A 25213-nucleotide genomic window follows, 5' to 3' on the forward strand; every position below is an offset into this window, starting at 1 on the left:
TTATTGTACTTACAATAGTGGTGTTTCCTTCAGTAGTTTCTACAACTGCAGGTACAGAAAAAAAGACAGGATGTCAGATTCATTCAAATACAATTATATGCATTCTTGTTCAGTACAGAAATTGTGCCTATGAAACACTGAGAGGAATGCTGTTAAAAAACTGCTATGACACTGACAGCAAATAAGCATTTCACTAAAACTGAGATAGAGGTATTTCACTTAGTGCAGGTAGAGACAGATGACATGAAGTAATTGTTTTTACTGTCTGCCGTCATAAAATCACCTCCCTAATACTGCTCACAAAAACTACAGAAAACCTTATTAACTCTTAAGGATGGTGCAATAAAAAATAACGCTAGCCTGTATTGAGGGATTATTCTGCCTTGTTTTACAGATTATTGAAATAACATTTTCATATGCATTATAACTTCTCACCAGGAACCATTTCAGAACTGCTTATGGCAAAAAGCAGCCTAGCCCTGTTGTCCCTCTGTAAGGCTTTGGGCCACAGAGATAGCATTAGTATTTGTGCTCTCTCGAATATCAGAGGGCCTTACCTCTTCCTTTCAGAGGACCTTTTACTGCATAACTCCCTAAATACTCCCTGACAAGGAAGCTAAAAGCAACCTAATACTAGAGTTGGAGCCTTTTTCGAATATGGTTCATGTGCTCTTGACTGCTAGATATCCTAGCTTTTCCTAACCTTTTTATTCTAACTTTCCTGGTCTTGCTTGGACCACTTCCTATCAAGGTTCACTCACAGTAGCTACTCCCCTCTGCAGGGATGAGGGAGTTGGTGACCCACTCCAAAAGGTTAATGAAATAAACATAATTCTCAAGGATGCTTCTGTATTTTCTGTTGGCATAACTGACTTTCCTGTCAATGCTTTGGTCACTCTGTGGAAAGTGGAGATGACTTGGGCCAGGAGCTGACACAATCACACCTACGGTAAGTGCCATTTTCTGCTGAGCAGATCCATGTCAACTTGTTAAGGTTCTGGGGAGTTGAGGACACTGAATCAAATAGGAAGGTATCTATAGTGCAAGCAGGAAGAGATTCACTGGGAATCTGACTGAACACTAATGGAGTGCTCATTTTTGAGCCTGCATGGTAGATGTGATGTCAGCAATGCAACAGCTCTTTTCCATAACCACTGCATCCTCACAGTGCTGGGTTGTTCAGGGCCTTTTGGAATCTGTTGCTTGTCATGCAGGTTTTAAGTATAGCCACAATATTAAAACAGAACCTCCAGGTTTAGAGGCAATAATCAACTGAATACCAGAAGCTGGGACAAATAATTCTGGTGGTGGGAGAGCTATTGCCTTTAAGTCTTGCTTTTGAGATTCCCAGATCATCTGGCAGGTGTGGTTGCTTATTAACCAGGGGGAAAAACAAGTTCATTATTCTTTCAACTTTTCCAGGCTAATTGCCAAAAAGTAAGGGTCAAGGCTGCTTTTATCTCACTTGTTTTATTTTCTTTTTATTAAAGAAAAGGTGTACACTTTTAACCAAACAGACAGTTTTGTATTACATTACATTTATAGACCCACCATAAAAATAAATGCTGGAGCCCACCCTCAAATCCGCCATACCTCTGGCTCTAAATTTCTCATTCAAGGCTAGAAAACACTACTACCAGGTAACCAGGATTAACAGAAGTGACAGAATTCTCATATGCCTTTTATTCTTTTACAGGACTCTTGGCACTCTTGAACACAAGAATTCAGTGTTGCTCAGTGCAACATAGTAATAGTTCCTGCTGCAACCAACAAGTTCCTGAGAGATACCATGTGCTGGAGAAGGATTATTTTGCTTCTGTTTAGCTGTTGCCCCAACTAGAGACAGAGTTCTGATTGCACCATCAGCAACTGCCCCATAGCAGCGAAGAATGGGACTCCCTTGCCTCTGTCTCATCCTAGGCAGAGAGGATTATACTATACACACTACAATCAACAAATATGCAATCTGTATACAAGAAGCATACAGTCTTGCATACACAATAGCTGAACTATAGAAATCAACAAGTGTACATTTTTTTCACACAAATACCTGTAGATGTGTAGACAGTTTGTACCTGTATTTGGCATAACTGGTGAATAAGCCTGAAATGAAACCTGGAGTGAAGAATAATGGTTTTCCCAACCCCCCAAAGCAAAGAGCAGAAAATGATACAAAAAGGGGAAACACTAGACTAACAAATGATCTACCTGGGGTCACTGGTGCTTGTGATAAAGATGAGGGGTGCAGGACATAAGAATTCTGAACAGCAAACTATAATTTTGGGTCTCTGAAAGGATTCCGAGTTGATAAATTAAAAACAGGATGCTTGACTAAAGCTGCCATCTAATGCACCCACCTGGGAGTAAGACCCAGATCATTAGACCCTTAAGCTCAGGGTTGCGGGTTCGAGCCCCAGGTTGGGCAAGATTCATGCATTGCAGGGGGGTGGACTAGATGACCCTCGTGGTCCCTCTTCCAACTCTTACTCTATGAACTTAAGCGGGGCTTACTTCCAAACAAACATGCACAGAGCGGCACGGTACAGGTGGATCCTCACTCTGCCCCTTCCACGTCCAAAGGAGGCTTGCCTGAAGGAGCTGCCCTTTCAAGCCTTAGCGCCTGTTACCTGGCAAGGGACCGTGGCCACCTCCTCCGAAAGGATGACTAACCAAGTAACAGTCCTTTATTATTGTCGTGTTATTATACTTCCAGCCGGCCTCGTAGCCCCGACTTGAGCGAGAGGGATGGGGAGGGGGGAAACACCACGGCTCAAGTTGTTTATTCTTCCCCTCCTCGGCGATTACCGGAAAACGAGCCGGCTCCGGCCATCCAGGAGCTGACGGGAAGGCGCCTCTCTCGCCGTTTCCCTACCTCAGCCCCTCGGCTCCCCTCCCCGCTGCAGCCGGGAGAGAGAGAGCAGGAGCCGTTGGCACTCACCCTGCCTCAATCCGCGAGACGGGGCGCGAGCCCAGCCCCCCCACAAGAACCCAGACACCAGCCGCCTGCAGCCGGAGAGCAGCGACATGGACGCAGCCATCTTGGCAGCCCTCCGACGGCTTCCGCTTCCAGGTTTCATTGGCTGGCGCGAGAACGCGCGCGCGCGGGGGGGAAGCCGCTTTCTTCCTCGCCCGCCCCGCCTCCTGTGGCGGGAAAAAGCGAAAGGCGTTGAAGTGCCGCCATTTTGGTATCCAAAGCAGGGATGGGGGGGGGGCGGACGGGGGCGCGAGGATGGGATGTGCTTGGGCCACGCCTGGCACACGCTTGTTATTGGTTGTTATGGCAGATTTGAAACTTCATTTCCCCTTTTTCCTTTTAGTAATAAATGAAAAAACCCAACATTGTCAGCTGTAATTTAGGTTACCAAAGCGCATTTTTCTTTCGCTTTTTTTTTAAAAGGTCATTTTATACACTGAGCTATATAAGCTGTTTTTAATACTGGATTCTAATGCTTTAATATGCCTGTTGTCTTTGTCCATGGAGTCTTCTTGGCAGGGATACTGGAGTGGCTTGCCGGTTCCTACTCCAGGAGGATCACGGTTGGTCAAAACTCTCCACTATGCCCTGTCCGTCTTGGGTGGCCCTGCAAGGCGTAGCTCATAGTTTCTCTGAGTTATTCAAGCCACTTTGAGAGCTGGACCATAAAGAAGGCTGATCGCCGAAGGATTGATGCTTTTGAATTATGGTACTGGAGGAGACTCTTGAGAGTCCCATGGACTGCAAGAAGATCAAACCTATCCATTCTTAAGGAAATCAGCCCTCAGTTCTCACTGGAAGGACAGATCCTGAAGCTGAGGCTCCAATACTTTGGCCACCTCATGAGAAGAGAAGACTCCCTGGAAAAGACCCTGATGTTGGAAAAGATGGAGGGCACAAGGAGAAGGGGACGACAGAGGACGAGATGGTTGGACAGTGTTCTTGAAGCTACGAACATGAGTTTGAGCAAGCTGCAGGAGGCAGTGGAAGACAGGAGTGCCTAGCGTGCTCTGGTCCATGGGGTCACGAAGAGTCGGACATGACTAAACAACAACAATGCTTTAATCTGCCCTGGGACTGTAGGATGAAGAGTGGGTAATTAATCATCATCATCATGCTCATAACCCATCCTGGCACTTTAGAATGAAGAGTGGGTAAACAACAACAACAACCACCACCCATCCTGGCACTGTAGGATGAAGAGTGGGCAATTAATACTACTACTAACCCATCCTGGCACTATAGGATGAAGAGTAGGGAAAATACCAACAACAGCAACAGCAGCAGCAACAACAACAACAACCCATCCTGGCACTGTAGGATGAAGAGTGGGTAATTAATAATAATATTGTACAAATCTTTTTCAGTACCCTAAAGTATTGGGAGGATGAGATATAGGCGCCTTCCCTTTGCTTAATCACTAGTTTTACTGGGGTACAATGCCAGCCTCTGCTAAAAGAATTTGAGTGGTGCTGGTTAGCTACTTAGCTGCATTCAGGGGATTGGTAGTGGTGTGCAAAGCCCTGGGCAATTTGGGAACAGAATACCTAAAATATTGTTTCAGCCATTGTATATCCAACTGAGCTTCCTACAGGTATTGCCACAACAAGAGCTCTATGATGTACAAATCAGGCCTTCAGTGTGGGGGCACCTGCCCTTTGGGACTCCCTCTTGCTGCACATCAGACAGATGCTGTCTCTTTTATCTTTTTGGTGCTCACTGAAGACCTTCCTCTTCCAACAAGACTTTTAAGAAGATTTATATCCCAGCCTTTTGGGACCAGGGGTTGCTGAAAAAAAGTTCAAAACAGGGATGCAGAAAAGGGAGGCATGGGGAAGTCGCTGAAATTGGGTACATGAAAAAATTTATGAAATTATACATGTTTATATGTTTGTTTGTTTGTGTTTGTCTTCTGTATTGTTTTATATTATATGTTGAAAAACCAATAAAAATTTTATAAAAATATATATATATATATATCCCAGCCTTTTTTCTTTATTGTATTTTTAAAAATATTTTCATTGCAGATGATTTTATTGTAAATCATCCTGGGGTGTTTTATGGGAAGTGATTCATAAATTAATGAATCACATAAGAAATGACACTCTGAAATAGCTAACCTTGTAGAAAAATACGAGTGCAAATTGCCATTTGTGAATGAAGTATCTCAAGTGAACTTGTTTCATGTTGCACGGACGTTACCGCAACAACCTTGTGGCATTTACCCTTTTAGGCTGCGGTGTAATTTCTCTTAAGTGCAGGAAGTAAGTCCCATTGAACTCATACAGAGTTCCCTGAACTGTCATAAATTCATATACAAATACACAGTTCATTGAACTGTCAACCACTAACCTTTTACAGGCTGTTACTTGGAACATACATATTTATTTAGCAAAATGTATACACCACTTGATTGTAACATAACCTCCATGCAGTTTACAAGAAACATTAAATTGTCAGGAAAACAGTTAAAAACAAATAATGAAGAACATTTTAAAACAAAATCAGCAGTAAACTAAAAAGAGATTAATACATGTCTCTATAAAAGGTAAAGGTAAAGGACCCCTGACAGTTAAGTCCAGTCGCAGACGACTCTGGGGTTGTGGAGTTCATCTTGCTTTTAAAGGCCGAGGGAGCTGGTGTTTGTAGGCAGACAGTTTTTCCGGGTCATGTGGCCAGCATGACTAAGCTGCTTCTGGCGAAACCAGAGCAGTGCACGGAAACGCCGTTTACCTTCCCACCGGAGCAGTACCTATATATCTACTTGCACTTTTGGCGTGCTTTCGAACTGCTAGGTTGGCAGGAGCAGGGACCGAGCAATGGGAGCTCACCCTGTCGCGGGGATTCAAACCACCGACCTTCTGATCGGCAAGCCCAAGAGGCTCAGTGGTTTAGACCACAGCGCCACCTTGCCTAAACAAAAATGTTCCGAGCAGGCGCCAAAAAGAATACAGAGGTGCTGACCTGATGTCAATAGGCAGGAAGTTCCGAAGTGTAGATGTTGCAACTCTGTAGCACAGGGAAGTGCCACTGCTGTGGCTGCTGCAGTGGCAGTAGTGGCATCTTCCACTGCTGCCATCCTTGTTGAGAAAGGGGCCTGCAGTGAAGCAGGTTTGCTGCTGCTGCTCACCAACTGCAGTGAGATTGCTCTGGATGGTGCAGACAAGTTTGACCCCTTCCTGCTGCGGAGTTGGTGAGGCATGCAGCTGTAGCTGTCATGGCAGCTGTGAGTGGAAGACAGGAGGCTGTGAAGAGCACCTGACCTCAGCACAGCTGCAGGATCCACCCTACTTAGCCCATCCGTGCCATGCTGTGACTTCCTTCTTTCCCCCCAACCCCTACCTCAGCTGTATGACACTAGTCCTGAAAAGTGGACCTCTCCACCTTTTCCAACAGGAGGAGCATCAGCTCATAGGAGACAAGCAGATCAGTACTGGACACACACACACTGCCCCATGCATCTACTAGAAGTGCATCTGGGTCCTAATAGATCATTGCTTCTATTTTGTCTTTTGTAATACAGTTTGAGTCAGGTTACAGACTCAATTCGTTCCAGAGGTCCGTTCTTAACCCGAAACCGTTCTTAACCTTAGGTGCACTTTTGCTAATGGGGCTTACTGCTGCCGGCGCGCTGTTGGCGCACGATTTCTGTTCTCATCCTGGGGCAAAGTTCTCAACCCGAGGTACTACTTCCGGGTTAGTGGAGTTTGTAACCCGAAGTGTTTGTAACCCGAAGTGTTTGTAACCCAAGGTACTGCTGTACTTAAAAAATGTTATCTGTGTGAAGTATTAAAATGGCTATTCAGGGTCTAGCCTTCATCTCAGAAAATCATGAAATTAAATATTTGAATGGAAGGCAAATGCATCTTTATCTCAGTGGACTGGCAGAGACAGGAAGACAAAAAGCAGTTTTTGACATAGCTAAAAGCCTGTTTGAGAAGAGGCTTCATGCTCCATTTGAACGCATGTTCCTTTTGCCCCAGTTAAACAGGTTTTTAAAACAATACAGAAACCAGTTTATGAAACGGAAATGTGGGATAAATGTACACACCAGAAAATGCCATCTGACTGTTGGACAGTTTTCAGCTTTCTGTCCACAACCAAAATGTCAGTGCATTCCTTTCCTTCCAGCTCCTCACAATCACCTACTATCTAAATTACCTACGTTGCTAAATGTTTTTATTTAGCTGCAGTTATTCTGTCATTAAGTATGACCAATCCACTGAAATGAAATAATCTAGATTGTTTAAACTCTTGTTAGTGAGCCAGCATGAAGGACTTTGGACCAAAGGTAGGTCCATATATTACAAATACTCGAGCAATGTAATGTTTCCTCTGAAGTATGCTGGACACTTTGGAGAAAGGACAATAAACTAAATTGGCCTGTGGTCAAATCCAAAAAGTAGCACCAATCTTCTTCATTTAATGGCATCTAGTGGCAATTCATACTTTCCAGAAGTGACCAGGCAAGTGGCGACCTGTCAGGCTAGTCTATGCAAAAATGTAATTTCTTTTCTTTTATACATAACATTTCCCTCCTAAAGATGCATTAATTAATCTAGATCCATACCTCATGTAATGCCACCTGATTTAATGCAAATTAACTGTTCTCAAAGCAAATTGGAATCAGAGAACAGCCTGAACATTTGTTTCTCATGTTTTCTTTCCTTATCTGATCAGACAGCATTTTCTGTCGTGATTGCTAAGTGTAGCTAATTCAATCCCAAGGCTACAAACTGTGTGCCAGCTTGGATAGAAGGCCTTAATATTTTTTGCAGGCTAACCATAGCTTTGATTCTTCCCTGTTCTTCTGTATTTGGAAAGATTATAAGATTTGGTCCGAAAGTTTTTCGTTGAAGGAGAAAGGGGAGAAAAATAATGATAGAAACTACTTGTATGTTGCAAGAAAAGAGTGTTCATCTCTCTACAGAAGGGGTGGCCAACCCTTGTTCCATGGGCCACATATGACCCCCCATAGGTCTTGTGGTGTTTCCCCAGGACCCCTCCAAAATGTGTCATTTCTCAAAATAATTAATTTTTAAAATTATTTTTTAGCAAATCCTTTGTTTCCCTTGAAGTGATGCTATGATGTCAAAAGGTTTTTTTGTAGAACCTCAAGAGCACCCCAATTTTAAAAAAAGTTTCAAAAAAAATACATTTTTTCTTGTTTGCTCCCATAGGTTCCCCACTGTGATGCCAAAATAGTTTTTGTATCCACCAAGGCCTTTTTTGCTCTTTTTTTGCTGGCCGCTCTTGGGGGTTCGCTGCTGCGATTATGTGCTGCCAAAGAGTATTTGTAACCGCCCCGCCCCCCAAAAAGTGTATTTCAAAAATGACTACACTCACTTTTACACTTTGGACATGCAAAGTTTGACATAAGGGAATTTTTATTATTGATTTTTAAATAACAAATTTAAAGTAAAAGAGAATAAAGAGAATATGAGAGATGGAGAGAGAGAAAAAGGGAAGACACCCTCTCATTAAAAATAGAATAACTTTTGATACATCCACACAAAAGAATGGTTTCAAATGTAAGAAGGGCAGTGAGGCCCTTGGACCATTGCAGAATACGATATTTCAACGTGAGCGTTGACCATGGTTCATGTGACACTTGATATACGATGGTCAATTTTTAGCTTTATAAGCCAAACTGAAACTGAAACTTTGGAAATAGGGGCTGTGTCTTGAAGGAAACAGGCAGCACTTGCTTGCAGTGGCGTAGCGTGGGGGGTGCAGGGGGGGGCCGGCCGCACCGGGCGCAACATCTGGGGGGGCGCGCTCGCACTCACAGCTCTCTGCCCCTACCTGGCTCACTCACTCTCTCTCAGAGCCGGGCGCAAAGCCCAGGCCCCCTCAAGCTCTGCCCACCGCCAATCTGGAGCAGAAGCAGTTGCCATGAGAGGGGTGGGGCTTGAATGAAGAGCGTTCCAAAGCAGAAATTTCGTTCCTATTGGGTAAGTCGCGGCACGTGATGGGAGGGATCGGGGAGTTTCAAGCGACTTTTGTGGGCGGGGCTCGTGCCGCTGCTGTTTTTGAACGCCGGGGCGGGCTGCTCCGCCCGTGACAGAACCGGGCCTTCGCCTGGGCCGTTGTCGGCCAGCTGAAGGGTAGGGGGCGCGCTCGCGGGCGGGTAGGCGGGCAGGTAGTGTCCGGGCTAAGGAGGGCCGCTCTTGCGCAACGCCATGGTTCCCTTGCTTGTGCAACGCTCCACGCGCGTGACCCACCGCGTTCTCGGTCGTCGCCCCTTTTCATCTCTTTCCGCCTTGCTTGGCGAATTTCTCTTCCTTTCTGCTCCTGCTTCTGCTCCACTTTGCAGCCTCTCCGCGTACTTTCCCTGGCTGGCCATCCGTTTGCTTACAAGGTTGGGTGGGAGTTTCCGAACAGGGCAGGAATTCAACCGCTGGAAGTGTTTTGCACCCTATTCCGGCCCCTCCCACCCATCTGCCCCATGTGAAATTTGTACCTGTTGATTTTCTGGTGTGTTTAAGGACACAGGAATCTCAACCCCCCCGCCCCCCCCAATGACGACAATCTCATCTTGTTGTTTGGGAATATCTTTTTTTGCATTCAAATCTTGCCTAGCACCTTCCCACGAACATACTTTCCTTTGCCCTGGCTGGGGAAACCTAGCCAGATGGGCAGGGTATAAATAATGATAATGATAATCATAGTAGTAATTCTGTATTTGGGTTGTGCTTCCTCTTTAGCTGCAGTCATGATAACTGTAAAAAGATTTCCTTTTTTGAATTATAGATCCTATTCTAAACAGCTGTAGGTTTCTCTCCATCCCCCCCACCTTTAAAAAAATATATTTTTAAAAAGGGGATTATTTTCTCTTTAGTAAATCGTATTTATACAGCAATCTCTTTCGTCTGTGTATTATATTTCATAACACACGAAGCAACGGTTTCAAAGGAAGTAGATGTAGAATGAATTTTGTCACTGCGCCACTGGTAAAATGTTCTTTCTTTCTCTTTCTTTCTTTCTTTCTTTCTTTCCTTCCCCTCCAACTTTTTCCTTCCAAGGAACTCAAAGGTGGTGTACAGGGTTCTCCATTCCCCATTTTATCTGCAAAACAACCTTCTGAGGCACATTAGGTTGAAAGACAGTGACTTGGAGAATTTCAGTAGAAATTAAGGAGGTAAGAAGAAACCTGTTGGATCAGACGAAAGGCCTATCTAGGCCAGCTTTCCTGCAGACAGGTGCATCTAATAGGCCTACAGGCAGGCCTATGAAGGTGATCACTCTCCCTGGCTGTTGCCAGCCTCCCCTCGTAACTATTTAGTGGCATGAAATCTTGAGGATCCCATTTAGCCCTAATCAGCTTTTAAAGACATCTTAGCCTGTGGTCATCATAACCACATATTTATTTTTTATTCTACAGTCATACCTCTTGTTACGATCGGTTCAGGTTACATCTTTTCAGGTTGCGTCCCGCGGAGACCCGGAAGTACTGGAAAGGGTTACTTTCGGGTTTTGCCGCTCACGCATGCGCAGACACTCAAAATGATGTCATGCGCAGAAGCAGCGAATCGCGGCACACACAGACGTGCAGATGTGGTATGCGTTCTGCTCATGTTGCGAACGGGGCTCCAAAATGGATCCCGTTCGCAACCAGAGGTACCACTGTATTAAGCACCTTTCTTCCATAATGGAACACAGGGTGGTGTACATGTGGTTCCTTGATTACACCCTATGTGAAGAAACATTTTCTTAGGTCTGTCCCAAATGTATTACCAATCAAAGTTTTGCCACAGGTGGCCTCCCTGTGACTTGAAATTTCAATGCATAATAATAATACAGTGGTACCTCTGGTTACGTACTTAATTCGTTCTGGAGGTCCGTTCTTAACCTGAAGCACCACTTTACTGAACCACTGAAGCACCACTGTACTGAACTTAACCTGAAGCACCACTGTACTGAACTTTGTATAGTGCTTTCCTGCATTCATTCACATTGTTTAGTTCACATTCACATTCACATCTTTAAGCAACCTTGGAAGACTAATTAGCACATTGTTCTGCAGCCCAAGACCTCGTTCATTTTGGCAACGAGGGCAACAAATAAAAATGATAAAAAATAAAGCAGACGTGCTGAGGTGCCTAGATCGGGATACAAATAGCTTTCTTTCCTTCATCTGATTGCTCTTTTGGTGTGTACAGTGGGGCTAATAAGCAGATTACAGCTGGTCTGCCTGGATCAGTTGAGGAGGGATATTTGCCAGTGTGTGCGCATGCAAGGTTGTGGGGTTGGTCGCACGCAATTTCGGCCCCAACCACTAATCTCATGCCAATCCTGAAGGGATAGTAAAAGCACCTGACTTCCTTAAAGTATCCTGGTAATTCATAACATCCTTAGAAAACTGCAGCTCTCAGGATACTTTGGGGGAAGTCATGCCTTTTAATGTGTGGCTTGCACACAGCCCAGCAAAGGTAAGTAAAGCTGGAGGCTGGTGGCGGGGAGAGAGTTCACCTAGTGAGATTTGAACAGATTCATAACCTACCACTCCTGTCTTAAGACACAAAGTATCTGTGAAGAAGACTATGTTACTGTTTTACTATAACATACACTATGTTATGAAATTCTTGCTGTGTTACTATGAAATTGTTCTGTAATGTTTGTCTCAATTTTAAAATTTATTTAATTTTTATGCTGCCCTTCCTCTGAGGATCACAGGGGCAGCTTACAATATAAGAACACAAAAATACATAACATAGTATCAAACAAAAACAGTAACCCTCCCACTTAACCAGAGGCCTGGGAGAAATCTAGTGGAAGAGACTCGAGTGCTAAAATCCACGGGTTAGGGGGCGCAAATTACTTGCCTTGCCCCGGGTGCTGACAACCCACGCTACGCCACTGCTTGCTTGCAATACGCCCCTCCCCCCCCCCGTATTATAGAGTAGGCAGACTCCTGTTTTGGAAGAAGGAAAGTGGAGCGATTATTACTGTGATTTGAATATTCAAGAAAAGGGGCTTTCTCTCCATCTGACTTACTCTTTTCCTTGTTCGTCACTTCATGCTATGCCTGCCTGCTTCCAGTCACAGAGGAAATGTTCAGGCTCCCATTCCCCTCCCTGTCCATGGCCTGCCAATGCTAATGAATGGCATGTGTCTGCCTTGCAGGGTACCTCCATCCAAACTGCAGATCTATTTCATTGGTGGGCTGGTAGCGTTTTAGACAATTCCTAATTAAAGAATTAGAAAAAGGAGATGGAAAAACCTATTAGGTCATCCAGTTCCCACACAGTAATGCCCTATTCAGGTTTGCTCCCCACAGGACATTTTCTTCTTCTTTCCAGAGGGGGCACTGCAGGTCAGACTCAGTGCTATTTTTATTAAACAGTCCTCCCAGATTTAAGAAACTTCAGGAAATTTCAGCAGCAAGTTGGCTGCTGGATTATTATAGTCTACATTTTTGAAGTCATAACTATTAATTCTTTGTGGCACTGGGAGATACCTTGGGGTGAAAAAACCACCCACATTATAGTTAGATCTACAGCCTCTCACAAAATGAAACTGGAGGACATAGGCTATAATCCTAAACCAACTTTCTGGCACAAACTCTATTCCCTGCTTTGAAAAGCCTTGACAAACCTGATTGCCAGTGGCAGCTGCTTCTATCAAGAAGCCCTGCCCTGACAAGAATACTGAGCAGCACGCAGATCCCCACTTCCTTTACGATTTTGCAAATTGCAGAGAATTTGCAGGTCTCATGCACACCTTTAGGACAGGCAGAATAGGTCCCTTTTGAGTTCTCTGGCGTGAACTTGGGGGATAGGTGGGGATCTCTCAATTCCTGCTGAGCTTCGGAGGTGTGTTTCCACCTGTCTCTTTACTTACTGGAATATTTATAATCCACACTTTAGTAATAGCATATAAAGGCGGGACACATCATACAAAATATAATAAAAAAGGCATCCATTAAAACATAATTCAAAAAATCAGGAAATACTGGTTGCGTAAAAGAGAAATTCCTATTGTGAAGCCCTGTCTAAAGTATACAGTTTTCAGAAGACGTCTGAAAGAGCTGACATCTGTTGCACAGCCCACCACAATATGAGACCTCCCCCTGAATCCTCTGCATGCTAGGGAACTTGGGGGCTGATGTCTTCTGCCCTTTTAAGGGGTGGAGCAGGCAGAAACAGAGACATCCCGGCTGCTCCTGCCTCCTCCAAGACCAGTGCAATGTGGGAGACCTCCTCTCACTTCCCCAAGTCCTCTGTGTGTGCCAGAGGAGGTGTGTGCATGTGTGCGAGGCGGGTGGTTGGTGATGCCCATAAAAAATGATTGCTCCTCTGTGGTCAGCAGCATGCAATCTGGGAGATTACCCTTGAATTCTGATTTGGAGGTAGAGTTCTTGATGACATTTCATTGTCATCAGATTATGTTATCAGAATGGGAGTAGGCTCACCCACTCGGGTATATTTCCTTTGTAAGCATGGATCTTGAACCCTTGCTGGGAAAATGCAGCTTGTGCAATGAGGGTAAAGTTGGATGAGGAAAGTGCTGGGAGAGGGGAGTTCCCTCCTCCTGCTTCCTGCCTCTTGCTCGAAATTGTGCCTTCCTGATCCTGCTTCGCAAAGGTGAAGCAACAGCCAGCATTTAAAGGCACATGGTGGAATCAGCATATGTAGTTTTGCCCGGATGGACCATTAGAACATTCTCCTGGAAATGATGCATTTAGAATATATAATGGGAATCTTTGCTGCCACTTCGATTTAGGATAAGGCCTTAAAGCCCACAAAAAGGCATAACGGTGGGAAAATATGAACAACAGAGGATGATGGCACACTGAATAGGGAAAAGGGGGAACTGGCCTCAAGATGAAAAAGTGGACTTGAAAACAACATGTTTATATCGCCAAGGTTTCTTGGTTTTCCCAGTGGACAGTGAAACAACCAAGTCATAATTTTATTAGATTTCCTTCAGGCTAAGTGTAAACAAGTCAAATCCAGTGGGGAAATTAATTGAAATGTATTTTGCAACAACATTCTACTCTAAAATGATTTATTCTACTACAACGTTTGTTCAATAAAGGAAAAGTAAGTGAAGATTTAAAGAATAAGGTTAAGAAAGCAAACATTTGAAAGCAAAGAAATCCAAAATTAAACAGTTCCTTCCCTCGGGGGCTAGCACATGTCCTTTCCTTTGTATTGTGAAAGAGGTGTTAAAACAAACAGCAACTTAAACCAAAATAATTGGACACTTTAAATGAAGTTCACAAATATCAAATAAAATAACCGTTGTTACGTCGTTTCATTTATTCACATTTCCCACAAACTATTAATTTATGGATTGTGCATACAGTTGTACCTTGGGTTAAGTACTTAATTCGTTCTTAACCTGAAACTGTTCTTAACCTGAAGCACCACTTTAGCTAATGGGGCCTCCTGCTGCCACTGCGCCGCTAGAGCACGATTTCTGTTCTCATCCTGAAGCAAAGTTCTTAACCCAGGGTATTATTTCTGGGTTAGGGGCGTCTGTAACCTGAAGCGTATGTAACTCGAGGTACCACTGTATATTAGGTATACCTTCCTTATTTTGCACTTTCCTCTGCTTATTCCTTTTGTGCTTACCTCATTTACTGGTGCAGATTTAATGCTATTGTGCTGGCCACTTGGGTGGGGTGGGGCGGTGGCAGGAATGGTTCAGTTTTCAGTTCTTTTGCTTTTTGGCAGCTATCTTTGAAATTATGATTTTTGGCATTGCAATTATTTGTGTACTTGGTACGCCAGATAGCTAACAAGAGTATCCTGCAGTTAAATATATCTGATATTTGCTCCTAAATAGAAAGCAACTGTGCTAGTACTTGCCTTTATTTCGAGACATTCCTTAACTCTCTGAAACCTCCCACTACCTCCCCCTTCCCTCCAACAGTTTCTGCCTTACTACAAATCTCATTTCCTTCTCACTGTGTAGCAGCACATTTTCCTCAAGAGGACATAGCCCTATGCCTACATTCACATGCAAGCCCAGAACGACTGGCATTTGCAGCCCCTCAGCACTATTCTTCACCACTATCCCTTCAGCCAACAAAACTTGGTTCCTCAACTGTACTTCCTCTATGAAAACAGAATATTTGGAAGGAGGGAAAAGGAAAAAAATTGACATTCAAATGAAGATTGCCACTAAGCATTGGGAAATTTTCTTATTTTTATCTGCTTATTTAACAATTATATATGGCTTGTAGTAAGTGTCAGAATAAGTGGTTTACAGAAACCCAACATTAAAAGTATCAGTAAATGACAGTTGAAAACAGGCATTTAAAAATATTGAATTCTTGGTGTGAGTGGGCAAGAGAGGGAAAATGGGCCTGAAACCTGAGGACAGGTCTGGCTCAGCACGTCTTCACCTGAGGAAATATAGGTGATACGTTACCATGGGAACTAATTCTTAGACTAATTCTTAGTTGGAGACAGTTTGGGAAAGCTCCCTGGGGAAAGTGAGCTCAGAAAGCCATTTCCCCACAGATAGGGACTGGATTCAAGAAGTACCATTTCCTTAAGGAGCTGGGTAAGGAATCAGCCTTCTCTCAGTCATGCTTCACAAAGGAGGCTTAGGGAAGCTCTGCAGTTCCTCCAACAAGCTTCCTCCCTGGACTACGATTGCTCAGGGTATGACTTTCCCTTATCCCAACTTCCGCCGTTGTAGCCCGGAAGACCAATCTGACCCTCTCTGCCCCCCCCCTTTTCATTGAGTACCATCATGATGATCTTCTTTAGGCCTTCTTATGACTGCTATCCAATTCTTTGTGCTTTGTGTGTGGCTTATGGACAAGCCCAATAGAATTTGCGTTCTCCCTTTTCTCTGTTCGCTATCTTGTCTTGCTAATGAACTATCAATTTCTTCTCCCTTCCTTTCAAGCCTGGAAGAAGCAACAGTATTTTATTTATTAGTTTCTTTGAAAAAAGAAAATCAGTATACATTATTTGGCAAACTGAGTAACGGAGCTGGCACCACTCAGGCAAATATGCTGGGTAGAATAACAAAAACAGGCCAAATGGATCTCTCTCCAGTTTCTGAAATCAATGTACAATTTTAGCTTCACTGTTTTGGGTGTCTTCACCGATTGCACTTCTTTTTACTGATGTTTTCTCCAAGCTTTCCCTTTGCACACTTTACAGAGCTTGATTCAAGTTTTCAGGCAGTTACTGATAGTTGCCAGCTTGGAAAAGATCCGATATTAATTCCCCAATGTTATTCTGATCCTTCTAAATTGGCCAGAGCAGGTGACTTTTGGGTGACCTCTGGAAGGATAAAGCACTGAGTAAAGAGAAAATCGGAAGAAAAATATTGATGTTTTTGATTTTATAAAATCTTAATGGGTGGATGTGAGATTTAAACAAAGATTCAAATTGGTTGGATTAGAAATTTTAGGTGAAGGTTCATGTTGACAGTTATGTCATCCAAGCCAGTTTACTTCATTTCTAATCAATGTGTGTACCCTTTGCTCTGCATTACACATTTCCCAATGAATGTTTGTTGATACTGCGATGGAGACATTTTCATTACTCAGAGACCTGTGGCCTGTGAGAGGTGGGAACTGCTGTGAAATACAGCACTCTTTGGTTCTTCTCTGCTCAAGAAATCATACGCCTTTTAGTCAGGTGGGTTTAATCTCCCAGCAAAGTTTCATGAGAATATGTTTGAAATATTGACTATCCTAGGGAAGGTTAGTCATCTTTTAACCCAGATCTTGGACACCCCTGGCAAAGTTTATTGCTGGTTCTAAGTCTTGGGGGACAGCTCCACCACAATTTATCTCATTTTACACCTGTCTAACTCATTTCTCATTTCCACTCTTCCTGCTTTCTCTGGCATAGGGTATCTGGTTCATGTAAACGTTCTGAGCCATTGTCTGAAAGTAGTAATGTACTGGATGGATGTTAATAAATTGAAATTTAACCCAGAGAAGACAATGGGGGCTGCTAGACTATTACTATTTTACAGTAGGATTCAATCACATACCGGCCTTTTCTTGGTGCAATGCTGTCCAACATCAGAAACAAACTAGGATGAATGCTCAATAAACAGGTTGTCTGAAAGTGCCCAAATGTCAGGACTGCTGATATGGAAAGAGGAAACCAACCCATCTTGGACGGGGTAACGCTTCCTTGAAGACTCAGGTTTGCACTTGTGAGGTATTCCTGGATCCTGCCTCCTCGTTCCTTGATGCTTAGGTGGTGGCTAGGAGTGACTTTGCCCAGCTTAGGCTGGTACATCAGCGTGTCTATTCCTGGAGTGGTCCAGTCTGGTTGGGGCTACACATGTCTTAGTTACATCAAGACTGGATGACTGCAGTGTGCTCTATGTGCAGCTACTTCTGAGGTGTGGCAGGCCCATACTGTGGCAGTCAGAAAGCTGATATGAACTAGACCTTGGAAGCTTGCAAGTCTCATTAAAAGAGCCACAATGACTTCTGGTTCATTTCTGGGCATAGTTCAAAGTGCTGATCATTAACTTTTAAAGCTTATAAATGATTTTGGATCAGGGCATCTAAAGGACTGTCTGCTCCAGGTTCTGAGACCCTGAGCTTATCCCCTGAAGTCCCCAGTGTAACCATATTATTGCCATCTGGAGGGCTACTCTTGTGCATGGCAGAAGTGGGACAACACTCCCCACCCCCTGGGACATTAGTGGTATGAAAAGTTACAGTTTTCCTGCAGGACATGCACCTATGGCAAACAAAGTATTATGATCAACCAAAAACTTTTGCACGTGCCAACGGTGTTGGAATTGTGATTGCAAATAACCGCCCTGATTACGTGAGCACAGACCATGATGAATGCTCGATAAAAAGTACGTCCGCAGGGGCCCTCAAATGCAACAGTCTGATAACTGTTTATTTCTTCTGCTTTTTCCTAAGTTAATTGGCCATAGTAGAGAGTAACAAGCTTGGGAAAGTTTTCTTAAAAGAGGACAGGTTAGATAAACAACCTCTGGGCGGCTCTATCAGCATGATGCTGAAGCTTACGTAGGTGGAGAGATGCACAGCCGTCATAGTTTATTATTATTATGAGCTTGGTCTGTGTTCGTGCATGGCTTGTGAAATGGGGGCAAGAACATATGTCTGAGACTTAGACTCTTGGTGGCCACTCGGTTTTTTGTGTTCGTGTCACTGAGATTCTAAACAAAAGCTAGAAGTGAAGTGGTTGTAAAGAAATGCTTGAAGAGTTTGAAAGTGGTGTTTTAGCAGTGGCCTTTTCTCTTGAGGGTCCTTCTAGCATCTGTATCATTAACAACAGAGATGAAATGGTTTTAGGAAAGGAAAGTTCTTTCAGAAAGCAGTTTTTTTCTGCAAGCATTCCTAGCACCAAAAAGCATTGGGAAGAGTAGGCCTAGGACGGGGAAGAAGCTGCAGAAAATATGTATTCCATGGCAAAGGAGCTGGAGGAACAAATGCCAAAAGGTCTGACTTAACCTCACTTTCTCTCAGCCTTAGTTCCCCATTCGTAAAATGGCACGATAAGCTACCATATGGATTGATGAAATACAGTTTGTAAAGTCCTACTTAACCTTCTCAATATTTTTTGCTAATGATGGTTTGTAAGGATCTGTTTCTGTAGACTTGGACCATCAATTTATGTAATCTTTTGCAACAACTCTGCGAGATAAAATATTATCACTTCTGTACAGCAGATAAGGAACTGAATAATGGCCTGAGTTTACTCAAGGACCAATGCAGTGGTTCTCAAAGTTTTTATAGTGGTGGAATCCTTTACAAAATTTTGGCAGAACCCTTACAGTAAAATTTAATTTTAATTTTTTTAAAAAAGCAAAGCAAAACAGAATGGTGTTGATTATTTGGGAGATCAAGGAAGGGAGAGCCAGACAGAGTGGCAACTTTTAAAGTTAGTGATGTTGAGACTTAAAAAAAACTTGGCTGTTGATCCCCTCATCTCTGATAGGAGAAGCCTATGCTTTGCTCCAGCTCATTGGAAAGTGCAAAGATTCCTATGATGTGGGATGGCACAGGCAGCCTGGCATTTATATTCTATACAATTAAATATCCCGTTGGACCATTTAAAATCTATTCTTTGTCTCTAGTGTTACTTGAAATTGTTTCCATGAAAGGAAGTTAACACCCTCCTCTGTAGACTCTGAACCATTTAGCACATATATACAAAAAAACCCTAATATATACTTTCCTGGATTCTTTTCAAGGAACGGTAGAGCCTTGTGAAATCTCTTAGACTGCAATCCTGTGCACACTTACCTAGTAATAAGCCCCATTTAGCTTAATCATACTTACTGAATATACATGCAATGGATTGTGCTGTTCATCATGTTTTAAAACACAAGTTCCTGTTTCAGTTGAATACTTTCTTCCTAAACACTTCACTAGGAAAGAGGTTTGCAGCCAAAATCTGCTCCTTACATTTGAGAACTTTGTATGGATTTCCCCTCATCAAACTTCCTTTGAGACTAGCAGCTTTGACATGTGAGTGTATTTGAGAACATGCTGGCTCAGCAGAACTTGTGAGGTCCTCATTTGTCTTGTGAGAAAAAGGACACAGATTTCTCCTCCAGAATTTGGGACAAGGCTACCTGCTTTGAGCACCACGTCCTATTTTCAAATTTTATGCCAATGCATTCTTGGCTTTTATGTTTCAGGAGACATCCTTTGTTTCTTCCACTAATTTGAGGGGAAATAATTTCTGTAATCTTGTAGGGGATTTTTTTTTTTGAGGGGGGGAGATGAAGCACAGTGCTAGTAACATAACTACCAGGGGCTCCAAATCACTGCTCCTTTTTAGCTATGATCAAGGTCCATAGAAAACAGTGAAAATGAATAATGTAATGCATTTTGTGTGTTATTTTCGATAGTATATGCATTTTGTGCAAACTTTGCCCTAGTATAGGCATATCTGTGGTTTGCCAGGGATAGTACAGCATTATCATTCATGAAGCCCAACGCATAATTAGAAGATTTTTAATGGTTTTGGCTTCAGTCCCCAACAGAGCTCAACATCACTTAATGGTGGTTCCTGCACTATTTTTGTTATGTAGTAACATTAAAACTACTTTGAACAGATGTAAAGGCGCGAGCTGCAGTGACCAGGAACAGGTCCAAACCATGCAGGAGAATGAAGCTATGATTACTCAGAGCAAGAAGACTCATTTGCTCAGAACTAATGGCCAAGATGAAGTCTGACAGGTCCACACAAGTGGGCTACTCTCCCAGCAGGGAATTTACAAGGTCTTGCCTTATGTAGCCACTTCCACTTACTAATGGAAATGAAAACCAGATATGCCCTTCCCAGCAGCTGCCTCGCCACCACCAGAGCTTTGCATAACTCTTGCTCCACCGTCCTTCTCTAGGGGAGCTCTATAAAATAAACAGATTCATTACATGCGGATTTCCTCTTCCTCTCCTCTGGTTAAACAAAAAGCCTATTAGAAACAGAAACACACACATGCACAATATAATTATGCATATATATATATACATACATACACACAGCACAAAAGGGGTATGCATACACACAGAAACATGCACAGCACAAAAATATTCACTTCTCTCTCTCTCTCTCTCTCTCTCTCTCTCTCTCTCTCTCTCCATAGTTTTGCAAATATGTAGCTTTATAGTTCCATGCACACTTTAGCAAATGCAAACCGTGTAGTAGAAGGTTCAGTTTGCATCTTCATTTTGTTTGTGATGTTTCTACTTGGGTGGGGTTGCCATATTTCAGAAAGTAAAATTCCTGACACATGCAAAGTTCTTGAGCTTTTTTTCGGGGGGGGGGACCTCCCCCCAAAATAGTGACTTTAAGCTTCTGGAGCTGTTTTCGCTGTTCTTCCCATCGCATTGCCATACATCCAGGTGTTCCCTGACATTTTGCCAATTCGGCAACACCCCCCGCGATGCCATTTTTACACCCAAAAACCAGGACATGTCAGGAATTTTCCTGATATATGACAAACCTAACTTAGGGTCAAACTGGATCTCTGTTTCTCTATAACAGCTGAATCAGGTTTGTGTGTTTGAGACATCAGAGAATCATCATCATTATTATTATTATTATTATTATTATTATTATTATTATTATTATTATTACCCAGTGTATTCCCAGCCACTCTGGGCAGCTTACAGGACATATAAAAACATAGTAAAACATCTAACTTTTTTTGGGGGGGGGGGAGAATTTAAATCTTTGAATGGGGTTTTGCTTCTTCTGAAGGAGAAAGTATGCAGTCTGATCCTGGATACACCTGAGGCTCAGGTAGCCTTGGTGCCTTTTCCCAGCTTCAGCTGGTATGGCAAATGTGGCCATTCCTGTACTAAGATAGTTTGATCCTAGTAGTCCAGGCATTGGTAGCTTCAACTTCAACTGGATTACTGCAACCAGAGGCGGAGCTAGCCGGGGGGGTGGGACGAGCATCACGGGGGGGCGGTGCAGAGATGTCACCCCCCCAGGGATGACACCCGGGATGGACCACACCCAGCGTACTCCCCTTCCTCCGCCAGTGACTGCAACGCACTCTAGGTGGGGCTTCCCTCAAGCCTGGTCTGGAAACTGCAGTTAGTGCAGAATTCCACTGCACAAATGCTGACACCATGAAAGAGATCCTACCGGCATGTAAGAATCTAAGAAGAGTCGGGGGAGGGGGGGAGAACAACCATATCACTTTAGCCAAACATAGGGTGCTACCGAATGGTGGCTAAGTATTGTAAATAGGTTTGATTTTTCAAACTTAAACAGAATTACACGATAACAATATTCCTGTTTAAGTTTGAAAAATCAATACAGAATGTTTAAAAAACTAAAAGCAAAAGAACTTGAAAACGGGCCATTCAGATATTGCCAATGGGTAATTGGCAACAAGATTGTTTATGTTCTTGGATTTCCCCTGAGAAACGTAAATCTGGATTAAATGTGGGGCGGGGATACAGGCTAGAATTTAAATGCTGATGATGTTGTGTGGATGCTGCAGAAATACTGCATTCAATTTAAAATGAGAACTGAACAAAATCCCTAGTTCAAATTGATGGAGACCAATCAAGGTTTTAAAAAAGAAGCAGCTGATGGCGGCGTGGCTACATTCCTAGAAAAACAGAAGCCGTGTGGAAACATTTCTTACCTTTGTTTGAGGCTCCATCTCCCTTCTCACCACAAATTGCTTCCAGGGACTGAGACAGCAACTAAGACCACAGAGTTCAGCCAGTGCTTCAAACAAATTCTGGTTAACCAGGAATCCCTATCAGCTCCCACCAGCCTTGTGCCTACATGCTTGCCTCATGGCTGAGGGAATTATTTGGTTGCATCTGACCTCCTGGAAGGGTGTGAGGTTTGAGGACCTTCCCAGAAAAAGCTCAGAGATGATTCTGTTTCCATGGCCACAAATATCTACATTTCTCTCCTCCGCAATTGTTTCCCCCAAGTTTTTGTGTGCTGTTTTGATGCCATTGCCTATCCACACCCAACAAACACTGATGTCAAGTAGAAGGAGAAAAAACTATTCTGAGGGAATGATTTTTATTTTTATTTTTTTGCTGTTTGGCATTTTGATCTTGAATAAGCAATGATCTTGGTATTCTAGCAGGCTGATTTATCGCCTAGCAGGAAATATGGTGTTTGAAATCACCTCCTTTTACTGATTCAATAGAATTCAACAAGTGAGAAGTCACCACTCAATGTGTCCTGTGAGTAGGGGCACCATCATCTGACAGCGCCAGGATAGTGGTGGGTGGAATTTCAGCCTTCCTGCTTCTTGCGGCACCTTTGCTAAATCCTATGGGAGGATGGATGGGATTTTGCAAGGAATTGAGCAGCTGTGGGCTTCAAAGTCTCAGCTGCACAGAAACTTGGGCTATTTTGCCCCATGTGCTCCCACGAGCTGTGAGATCAGGGCTGGGTCCTCCTGCTGGAGTAGTCATAAGAAACATACATTTTACCTCGAGGGTTCTGGAACTGGAATGTTGGGATCTCATTAGTGACAGGCTTTGGTTTGAATTGTTCAGCCCAGGCAGGTTGGATAAAAGCATTTCCTTTCATAACCGTCCCAAGATGGTTCGCTGGGAGTACAACCAGGGCAAGTGTCATAGGGTTAGCTGCTAGTATGGTCATGACTGTGACTCACACATGGGACCACACCCCAGTCAAATCATAACTATGGGCAGTCTCAACTCCCAGGTAACAAAAAAGACAGCCCCTCTTCTGCCTTTGCCACCAAGAAACGACTCAGTTCAGGATGGTGTGAGCTCCCTGGGCTTGGCCCACATCCCAATCTGCCCAAGAACCCATTGATCTCTCCTTGATGCTCACATCCACGGTCAATAGCAGTTTGTCTCTGGGAAGGCTTCACCCATGATTTCCAGATTCTAGCCATGTGTCAGCATTGCACCATTGATGCTCCCAATCCACTATCAGTAAGGGGTATGCTTCATATCACAGACAAAATGATAGCAAAGGAAGTCACAGTGGGCAGAATCACTGGCCCCTTCTCTCTCCCCCCCCCCCCAGTTCTGGACTTTAGGATTCCTACCTCCATCATCCCAGACAGTATCCAAAAAGGCATCAGGTGAGTTCTGACCGATTCACAACTCAAAGGGTTCTTCAATTAAGGATCTTGTACCACTTGAGCACTGCTCCATCAGATGTACCTCTTTCAGCAAGGTGGTGGAACTCATGCAGAACTGTAGCCCAGACACCTTTTTGGCAAAATTCGATACCCATGGGTGTTTTGGGTGCTTCCCAACCACCAGACTTACAGTAATTCCATTCCAATAACAAAGGCGGCCTGGAATGCTGACCCAACCTTTATACTTCTACCATGCCATTTCCCTCATGTATAACCAAATAACATTGTGGCCTGCTTTGCCCAAAACCATTATCTAAAGTATATTACTTCTTCCGCACACATGAAGCACAAATCTGCAACTGCTGCACAAATAAATAGTGGCAAAAATGTTACATTCCGTTCTTATCATTTTTAATATTGTAGAAGGCATAGTGGAATACTTGCAACTTTGCTACCACTTCCAGCCACCATGATTTAATTTTCAGCTTTAAAATGAGAACATTAGCTAAGAGATAGATCACCTAGTCCAGCATCCTGTTTCTAAGAATGACCAGCCAGCTATTTCAGGGAAGCTAACAAGTGGGGCTTGTCTCCATTGTTTGCCCTTCAACTAGCAAAGGGATGGGGAACTGGTGGTTCTCCAGAGGTTGTTGAGCTCCAACTCTCATCATCCCTGCCCATTGATCATGGTCATCAACATCTGTAGGGCCATAGATTCCCCATCCCTGCCCTACCGGCTAGTATTCAGAAGCACAATCCCTCCTATTCGGTCTGTAATTTCCTCCTGGATTCCTTTTTATAATTGAGTTTATGTTGCTCCAATGCTCTAGGTACCAATTAAGGTGGAGAAAGAGGGAAAGAGAAAACACCAGGACCTGCATTGTGGAGTGTCTCCCCTCCCTCTAAATAAATGAGAGATGTGGGGCAAGCCCAACATCCTCAAGGGCCCATAAAAAAGAAGCCCGTAAACCAGGAGTGAAGGAACAAGATGAAGCAATCCAGTTAAGCAGGGAGGAAACCACCAATTAGGAGTAGCCCCAAAGGAATTTTTTTTTGTGGCCTGAGGGCAATTTGCCAGAGGTACATTTTGAGCTGGATCTGGGTTGGCTGAGAAGGGCAGATGTGGTGAAAACTGCTCCCCAAAGACAGCTTGCCCTTCTAACCTCCTCTCTTGTGTCTCTGAAAGTCGAAGGAGCTTGGGCTGCTCTGGAGTTTAATAGCAGTGAGGCAAGTATACCAAGACCTGGAGGGGAAAATGATACATTCTTCTTTCAATTTAAATTATAAGCAGGACAATTTGATCCAGTAGCTAACAGTAAGGTGGGCTTGCCGTACAGTAATACATATATAATCATGGCCAATAGGTTATTTTACGAGCGGGATAAATGCTGAGAGGAATACAGAATATTAATGCTAGAGTAGTGCCATTAAATCCCTGGTTATTTACTGAGGGATATCCAAACCCTCTCAGGGCACACCAGCAGCTTACATTTAAAGCACTCTTATATACCACTTTAACTGTCATGGCTTCCCCTCAAAGTATAATGGGAACTGTAGTCTGTTAAGGGTTCTGAGGGTCGTTAGAAGATCTCTATTCTGCTCACAGAACTACAATTTTTAAGAGTTCCCTGTGAACAGGGATTGATTATTGAATCACTCTGAGAATTGTAGCTCTGGGAGAGGGAATAATTCCCTGGCCTCAGACTCTCTATG

At 43.5% G+C, this 25213-nt stretch overlaps 2 protein-coding genes and 2 long non-coding RNA genes across 7 annotated transcripts in view; 2 read left to right on the forward strand and 2 right to left on the reverse strand.

Annotated features, from left to right (window-relative positions):
- Positions 1–2052, forward strand: part of RSPH9 (radial spoke head component 9) — a 49094-nt gene extending 47042 nt beyond the window's left edge. Inside the window, exon 5 of the mRNA XM_053382867.1 lies at positions 1697–2052. Within this exon, the coding sequence (XP_053238842.1) occupies positions 1697–1824 (128 nt within the window). The 3' untranslated portion in view covers positions 1825–2052. The remainder of the gene's footprint in view (positions 1–1696) is intronic.
- Positions 1–3085, reverse strand: part of MRPS18A (mitochondrial ribosomal protein S18A) — a 30923-nt gene extending 27838 nt beyond the window's left edge. The window contains exons 1-2 of one of the 3 annotated variants that reach the window (XM_053382871.1): positions 2939–3085; positions 14–45 (exon numbers count right to left, since the gene is read on the reverse strand). In XM_053382871.1, the coding sequence (XP_053238846.1) occupies positions 14–45; positions 2939–3077 (171 nt within the window). In that variant the 5' untranslated portion in view covers positions 3078–3085. The other 2 variants (XM_053382870.1, XM_053382872.1) reach the window with 2 other exon arrangements.
- Positions 2997–20337, forward strand: LOC128410973 (uncharacterized). 2 transcript variants are annotated; one of them, XR_008329655.1, is made up of 3 exons: positions 2997–3070; positions 19323–19418; positions 20012–20337. It is a non-coding gene; the product is annotated as an uncharacterized LOC128410973 (long non-coding RNA). The 2 variants fall into 2 exon arrangements; XR_008329654.1 differs by lacking the exon at positions 2997–3070 and adding an exon at positions 17317–18386.
- On the reverse strand, positions 15718–22720 carry LOC128410974 (uncharacterized). The gene is made up of 3 exons (XR_008329656.1): positions 22061–22720; positions 20208–20306; positions 15718–15842 (listed from the first exon to the last, which is right to left on the reverse strand). It is a non-coding gene; the product is annotated as an uncharacterized LOC128410974 (long non-coding RNA).
- Between the last annotated feature and the right edge of the window lie 2493 nt (positions 22721–25213).

Source organism: Podarcis raffonei, chromosome 3 (genome assembly GCF_027172205.1).
Source record: "Podarcis raffonei isolate rPodRaf1 chromosome 3, rPodRaf1.pri, whole genome shotgun sequence".
Lineage (NCBI taxonomy): Eukaryota > Metazoa > Chordata > Lepidosauria > Squamata > Lacertidae > Podarcis > Podarcis raffonei.